This window comes from Dendrobates tinctorius, unplaced genomic scaffold, assembly GCF_039654945.1.
Source record: "Dendrobates tinctorius isolate UK_male_01 unplaced genomic scaffold, ASM3965494v1 ptg000020l, whole genome shotgun sequence".
Lineage (NCBI taxonomy): Eukaryota > Metazoa > Chordata > Amphibia > Anura > Dendrobatidae > Dendrobates > Dendrobates tinctorius.
Genome location: NW_027361688.1, coordinates 52,439,931 through 52,448,509, shown reverse-complemented (window position 1 = coordinate 52,448,509; position 8,579 = coordinate 52,439,931). Strand labels below are relative to the sequence as shown.

The following is an 8,579-nucleotide window of genomic DNA, read 5'->3' as shown; positions in this document are numbered from 1 at the left end:
ACATTACCACAATGAATTTTAAACTAAACAATTCAGATGCAGTTGAAGTTCAGACTTTCAGCTTTCATTTGAGGGTATCCACATTAACATTGGATGAAGGGTTTAGGAGTTTCAGCTCCTTAACATGTGCCACCCTGTTTTTAAAGGGACCAAAAGTAATTGGACAATTGACTCCTAGGCTATTTCATGGACAGGTGTGGGCAATCCCTTCGTTATGTCATTCTCAATTAAGCAGATAAAAGGCCTGAAGTTGATTTGAGGTGTGGTGCTTGCATTTGGAAGGTTTTGCTGTGAAGGAAACAGCGGTCAAAGGAGCTCTCCATGCAGGTGAAACAAGCCATCCTTAAGCTGCAAAAACAGAAAAAACCCATCCGAGAAATTGCTACAACATTAGGAGTGGCCAAATCTACAGTTTGGTACATCCTGAGAAAGAAAGAAAGCACTGGTGAACTCATCAATGCAAAAAGACCTGGGCGCCCACGGAAGACAACAGTGGTGGATGATCGCAGAATAATCTCCATGGTGAAGAGAAACCCCTTCACAACAGCCAACCAAGTGAACAACACTCTCCAGGAGGTAGGCGTATCAATATCCAAATCTACCATAAAGAGAAGACAGCATGAAAGTAAATACAGAGGGTTCACTGCACGGTGCAAGCCACTCGTAAGCATCAAGAATCAAAAGGCTAGACTGGACTTTGCTAAAAAACATCTAAAAACCCAGCACAGTTCTGGAAGAACATTCTATGGACAGATGAAACCAAGATCAACCTCTACCAGAATGATGAAAAGAGAAAAGTATGACAAAGGCGTGGTACAGCTCATGATCCAAAGCATACCACATCATCTGTAAAACACGGCGGAGGCAGTGTGATGGCTTGGGCATGCATGGCTGCTAGTGGCACTGAGTCACTAGTGTTTACTGATGTGACACAGGACAGGAGCAGCCGAATGAATTCTGAGGTATTCAGAGCCATACTGTGTGCTCAGATCCAGAAAAATGCAGCCAAACTGATTGGTCATCGCTTCATGCTATAGATGGACAATGACCCAAAACATAAAGCCAAAGCAACCCAGGAGTTTATTAAAGCAAAGAAGTGGAATATTCTTGAATGGCCAAGTCAGTCACCTGATCTCAACCCAACTGAGCATGCATTTCACTTGTTAAAGACTAAACTTCAGACAGAAAGGCCCTCAAACAAACAGGAACTGAAAACCACCGCAGTGAAGGCCTGGCAGAGCATCAAAAAGGAGGAAACACAGCGTCTGGTGATGTCCATGAGTTCAAGACTTCAGGCAGTCATTGCCAACAAAGGGTTTTCAACCAAGTACTAGAAATGAACATTTTATTTACAATTATTTAATCTCTCCAATTACTTTTGGTCCCTTTAAAAACAGGGTGGCACATGTTAAGGAGCTGAAACTCCTAAACCCTTCATCTGAATTGTTTTGTTTAAAATTCATTGTGGTAATGTCTAGAACCAAAATTATAAAAAATGTTTTCTCTGTCCAAATATATATGGACCTAACTGTATACAGTTAACAGCATTGTAAACAGCTATTATAGAGCAAACCAGTAGTTAAAGGGTCAAAAAAATCACAAGATGTCTATTAAATGAATGCCTTGATCTAGAGATTGTATAGGACTTAAGGGGAATCTGTTACCAGCATAATGTAGAGTCACAGACCCTGATTTCAGCATTGTCCATTTACTGGGCTGCATGCTGCAGTCACTGTTTTATCAGCAAGAGATTAGAACTGGAGGACTGTTGCCATGCAGTCTAACCACACCCCCACCACTGATTGGCAGCTTTCTATTTATGCACAGAAAGCTGCCAATAAGTGTCGTGGGCGGGGTTATACAGAGCTCAGCATTCAGAGAACTGCTAGATCTGCAGTAGAGAAAACTGTGATTTTATCATAACTGCAGCGAGAAGTCCTGTAAGGGACAGATCACTGGAATCAGGCTCTCTGCCCCTAAAAAAATGCTGCTCTCAGATGGGGTAGGATAAATATGATGAACAGTTTTGCTTTGAAGGGATATTCTAATTTCAGACATTTGGATACGCTTTAAAGGTCTGATTGATGGGGGTGTCACCTTAATACCCATTTATTGGGGGAAAAGCTATGGATACATATATGTTGCTGGTTTCCAGTTTTACCCTTTTCATTTCTTAAAGCACACCATCGTAATGTGCAGTAACAACCGGCAGGAAGATGACTTCTTACATTGATAAGTAGCAAATAAACGAATATTACAGCGAATGCAGTCTCTTAGTAGATCGGAATAACACGCAGAGGAATGCAGTCTGACCCTTCATAGGTATAGGGAATGATAACAAATAGATGACGATTATTGTAAACACTTTCTCACCCCAAAATACCTCTACCCACTGTATAAAGATAGATACTGTATAAAGTGAATGTACCACCTTGATCATCAAGTTTTAAAACTCAGCTAATTCATTTCATATATAGTTTTATAGAGTTCAGAGCTTGTTTTATCTGAGCTCTAAATACCCCAGAAAGGCAAAGATTTAGGACGTGACACTTTAGCTGCCTGCAACCGTCACTAGAGGGAGCATGTGAGCTGACTGCATACAGTGTGATCATTCACATGACTGTATAATAGAGTGCAGCTCCCCTAGTGGTGGCTACAGGTAGGACTCTAAACAGAGTCCCTCAGCAGTTTTGAGCCAGCTGACAGCCGCTTCATAGAACTGTAGAGGGGTTTACACTTAACTATGTGTAGCGTTTTTAGCAGTATCATGAATGAGTAAGTGAATGAGACCAGACTTTTATGGAAGATGCAATATGAAGTGTTTTTTTTTTAAATTATTTCTAGGTGGTCTCTAAATCTTAAGTGCACTTGGCTCTCAGTAATAAGCGCTAACCCCTGCCCATCTGCAGTATCTAAAGAAAGACTCAGCCGAGAGTTGAAGGCATGGCATCATCAGGGTTGTATTATGCACTTACAGAAATGCAAAAACCAAAACTAAAAACCTTCTACTTCTGCTACAACAGTACAAAAGCCATCCAACCACATCAAGGTGACCTTTTAATATGGATGGTCCTTAACCACTAAAAGTCTTACCTTTCTATGTGCTAAAACAGCTTGTGAATGTGAATGGGGAGTGAAAAGGAAACTAGGCGTAAAACTTCATGTGGGAAAGATGGATGAGTTAGTGTGTCCTACAAAAAAAATTAAAAATGGAACCAGCACACCTTTAATGTTAAATTGATGCACAGGTGCACAAACATGCTATGTGGCCAATATACAACATCTACATAAACGATGCATCAGCACACTGCAAATAATCAAGTGTGTGACCCCCACCAGGGCTCAGCACCCTTATCCACCTATCTTTCAAATACAAGGTTTTAATTGCGAGCTACGCTTGGTTTTCTTTTCACTTCGAATTCAAATGAGGCTTGTTTGGCACATGTAGAGGTAGGACAGATTGTGGTTGGGATTCATCCATATTAAAAGAAGGCTGTGGAGTCGGTGTCATTTTGGTGGAGTCAGTATAAAATAGACCGACTCAGACTTCTAAAATATATAATAAATTGGGTGCAGTAGTTCAGTGCAGGATGTGCTGTAAATGTTTTCAAAAGAATTTGGGAAAGTTATGAAATGTCCTACAAATGTAAGTTCTGTTCCTAAACTAAGGATCTGGGCTTTTAATTCAGATGAATCTGCGTTGCACATTATGTACATGCTCAGTAGTGAGGCAGGGCTGTGGGGTCGTAGTGGAGATGAATCTGTGCTGCACTTTATGTACATGCTGAGTAGTGAGGCCGGGCTGTGGAGTCGTAGTGGAGATGAATCTGTGCAGCACATTATGTACATGCTCAGTAGTGAGGCCGGGCTGTGGAGTCGTAGTGGAGATGAATCTGTGCTGCACTTTATGTACATGCTCAGTAGTGAGGCCGGGCTGTGGAGTCGTAGTGGAGATGAATCTGTGCTGCACTTTATGTACATGCTCAGTAGTGAGGCCGGGCTGTGGAGTCGTAGTGGAGATAAATCTGTGCTGCACTTTATGTACATGCTCAGTAGTGAGGCAGGGCTGTGGAGTCGTAGTGAAGATGAATCTGTGCTGCACATTATGTACATGCTCAGTAGTGAGGCCGGGCTGTGGAGTCATAGTGGAGATGAATCTGTGCTGCACTTTATGTACATGCTCAGTAGTGAGGCCGGGCTGTGGAATCATAGTGGAGGTGAATCTGTGCTGCACTTTATGTATATGCTCAGTAGTGAGGCCGGGCTGTGGAATCATAGTGGAGGTGAATCTGTGCTGCACTTTATGTATATGCTCAGTAGTGAGGCCGGGCTGTGAAGTATTAAATCAGGGAAATTGAGGAGTCCGAGACGGGCGATTGGCTTACCGACTACACAGCCCTAATTAAAAGGTCACCTTGATGAGGTTAGGTGGCTTTTATGTTCTTTGATAAAAAAAAAAACTAACCAAGTGCCTAACGTTTTAACGTTTGCAGCAATATTGTAGTTCATGTGTTCATTATTTGCAGTGTGCTGATGCACAGTGCATGTAGATATTCATGCATTGGCCACATAGCGTATTTGTGCACATGCGCATTAATTTAACACCAAAGGTGTGTGGCCCTATTTTTCATTTATTTATGGGTCACAGAAATAAGACTCAGCAAATTGAAAACGGGGCTCAGCAGATTAGAAACTGATTACAAAGAATTTTCTCAGTCTGTTTCACAAATTAAAATAAAAAACAAAAAAAAAAAACATTTTTAGGCCAAGTTCAAATAAGAGTATGAAATAAATCGGACGACTTTCATCCAGAAAAATCTGGCGACTTTCATCCGTTTTGCCATTGGCTTTTTAGCTCCCTATTTATACATCAATAATTTAAAACGTACACAATTAAATACAGTTTCCAATGTCAATAATTGCACTGAGTCTGCAAGTATGAACGATCTACAGTATAAGGCACCCAAAAATGTGTGTAGGCGAGTTTCATCCGATGAGGCTATATTCTTCACTCGAACATTAGACCTGTATGAAATAACATCGGTCAGTGTGTTGTGCGTTTATTACACAGACCGTCCTGATGAGTGCTCGTCTGAACAAGTCTTAAGGAGTAGTTTCTGAAAAGCAAAAAAAAAAAAAAAAAAAGACACAAAAGCTTCACAATATCTCTGTATGGCCAGGATCACACATGCGCGTAACTTGGACGAGTCTCGAATCTTAATACCCGACACTCGGGAGCGGAGCGTGCGGCTGCATGTATTTCTATGCAGTCACATGCTCTGCTCCTGAGTGCCGGCGGCAGTGCCGGGTATTATCATGCGAGACTCGTCCGAGTTTCTCGCATGTGTGATCCAGGCCTAAGAGTATATCACATGTAGTTTTTGATGCATTATCTCTCTGCAGGCTGTGGACAAAAACAACAGAATCAATTATGAGTGTTTGCTGTATGTTTTTGATGCCACGCCATTTTTGATCCTAAGATCACGTTCACACATCAGTATTTGGAAGCCAAAACCAGACTTGAAACAATCAGAGGAAAAGTACAATAGAAACAAGAAGTCACCACTTATGCATTTTTCACCCACTCCTGGTTTTGACTTATAAATACTGATGTAAAATACTGAATGGGAAAACGTGGCCTAAAGAAGAAAAATTGCAGTATAAATACTGAAAAATTCAAAAGGCAAAAAAAAAAAAAAAAAAGGCTACTATAAAACACTGCATTTTTTTTTTTTATAGAAAAACACGGAAAAATAAGGAATCAAAAGCACTCCACTACACTAGCCCTCAGTGAAGACAATTTTATTACTAGAGAAAAGTGCTATTTAAAAAAATAAATAAATGTAACACAAAAACGTAATTTAAACAATAGGCCATTCTCTGACATTATCTTTTCTTTCATTTTTGCCTTTAAGTTCATTTGACCTATAACAGGGAAATAAGAGGATTGGGCATGCTCAATCTCAACATGCTTGGTCCCTTGTTCACAAGATCTCAAGAGAAATGTCTAGCGGCGACTAACTCCTGAATGCGCGCTTGACTGAACAGAGCTTACATGTGTATGGAGAGGGAAAGGCTGACAGACTAACGAGCAATTGGCTGACAGTTATTGGATATGTATGACTACCTTTAGTCCTACATGTGATTATTATACACGGCCTGGATAACTTTTACCACAATGCAAATCATCACTAGGCTCTATACAAATGTTGAGATAGCAAGGAATTTTGGGCGATTTCAGCTCTGAAGCCTGCAATGTGTGAATTCTCCGATGTATTATAACACTAGCTGTAACACCTTTACAAAAATGACTCCACTTTCCATGACACAATCAACAGAATAGAAGCATGGAGGATTATTGCTGTCCCATGAAGCAGCTTTATTTTGCGATCTTTCAGTCTTTAAACAAAGCCCTTAACGTACATTATATATTACACTGACGCATATGATACAATCCCTCAAACTATACGAAAAGTGCAAAGATTACGTAATAAAAAGAGTTCATTGTAGCAATGCATTAAATATCACGTCTCGTGGAATACTGCCTTCTAAAGTGTCAGTCTCTTTGGTAATCTAGAGAAGATTCTTTCCAGTTTTGTGAATAAGTCCACGTACTGTACATGTGACTGCATCCCACCAGCATCTTGTGAGCGAGAGCAATGTGATTGTCCAGCAGAGGTTAATGAAACATGCAGGTGCCGCTGTTCTCCGCACATTAGTGATCTGATGACGTACTCTCACCTCCTTTTGTTGGCGGTGGTGGTGCTGCCCGCATCTATTAAGTGAAAGAACGTGTTAAAGTGAGGCAAACCAAAGAGCAATTCCACTTTATCTATACGCATGTCTGTCAAAATATTTCAAAATAAATTCACCTGTTGATTTTATGTATTTCTGGGAAAGAAAGAAGAAGCTGGGAAAAACGCGCGTCGGGGCAGAGACTTAACTCTTTAGACCCTCTTAATAGTAATTTACAATGTCAGGTAAATGGCTTCTTTATCATCTCTTCATTTGATTGTTTTTGGTGGGAATGTTTGATTTCATACAATACCTTTATTTCTATATACCTGTGGGTTATAGCAATAAAGAACCAGCCAGCAGTGCTATGCCCGATTGTTTATCTGCTTACGGCTGATTGTTAATTACCCACATTTCACTATATGAATATCACAGTATCAAATGCTGAGTTAGTAGCGATATAAATTAACCACCTGTCTCACCATATTTCATTCACTACAAAATCAGCAACATTATGAATGGTTAGAAAACATTGTAATGAATTGGATAATTTTGGACTAATTACTAGTAACAGCGCACTTTTCTGGCACTAAGTAACCTTGCTGAAGACTGTTGCCAGGAGAAATTGTTATATCTGTTTTTTACCAATAATCAGAATTACACACTACAAAATCATTTCCACAATTGTTGACATCGAAACCTTTCAATTATGCCTTATTATTCTGCTTGCTCACTACTTGAGTTTATGTCCCTCACTTCATTCCTCATTCTATGTTTTTACACTGTTTTTATATGACAAATACTAATAAAATTATTATTTTTATTATAAATAATTCCAACATTACTTCTTTATGGCCAAGGTAAAATTTTGTACTTGGTGGTTCTCTGTTAAATCTATTTCTGAGAAATCTGGATGACAAACAATATGGCCGCTTAAGTCTTCCTAGAAGACCAAGGCAATCCCTGCCCCAGGATCTGTGATTGGTGCCACAACGACTACCGCCGGGTCGTCCCAGAGCAAAACTTGACAGAAGAGGAATATACGTGGATACTCAAGACCCACCTATCACTAAATCATGGGTGATCACCAGTTGGCACAAGTTCATATACAGGAGCAGAGCTAGTGCAGAAGTGGCGGTGTGCGTGCACATCTCTGTACATTGCAGTCCATCTCTTTTTTTTTTCTTAAATATAAAGATTTTTTATTGAAATTTTCCAACATAATGTATTATGTTTGTTTAAAAGCGATCAAAACCGTATTCAATCGGAAAAAGCTATATAGGAGGGAAAAGGGATGGAAGGAAGGAGAGAGTAAAGGGTAAAGGGAAGGGAGAGGGTTAGAACAATAAAGAACACCACAGACAGTTGCCACCTCACTGATGAAGCCTAACAAAGAAAGATCTCTTTGGGTGTCATTGCAAAATATACAAACTGATTACACCTGAAATATGCATAGAACCAATGCTCAAAAATACTCCTTAGTGGCTCAGGCCCAATCTATATCTCTTCAGTTCCCTAGACGCCAACCCTGACACATCAATCCACGAAGCCCAAATTTGTTCAAACTTATTGATCTTCCCTCTTTTCTTGTATACCCCTTTTTCCATATTTAAAAACCAATTTATTTTGTTGACATTTTCCTTTTTTATTGGACTCTTGGCATCCATCCAATGTTGTGTTATTGGTTGTCTCGCTAAGAACAGCATAAGTGCTATTGCTACCTTACCCGCTTCCGTTATCTGGAGGTCTTCTACATACCCCAATACACAGACTAGTGGCATTGTTTCCAGACGCACCTTGAAGACTCGTCCAATCAATCATCACTTTCCTCCAATATCTCTCCA

The 8,579-nt window shown here is 40.1% G+C and overlaps 1 protein-coding gene across 3 annotated transcripts in view; it reads right to left on the bottom strand.

The window, feature by feature from the left end:
- Positions 1–6,333: 6,333 nt before the first annotated feature.
- Positions 6,334–8,579, bottom strand: part of FCHSD1 (FCH and double SH3 domains 1) — a 145,768-nt gene continuing 143,522 nt past the window's right edge. For all 3 annotated transcript variants that reach the window (XM_073568039.1, XM_073568040.1, XM_073568041.1), the window contains one exon: positions 6,334–6,775. In XM_073568039.1, the coding sequence (XP_073424140.1) occupies positions 6,716–6,775 (60 nt within the window). In that variant the 3' untranslated portion in view covers positions 6,334–6,715. The remainder of the gene's footprint in view (positions 6,776–8,579) is intronic.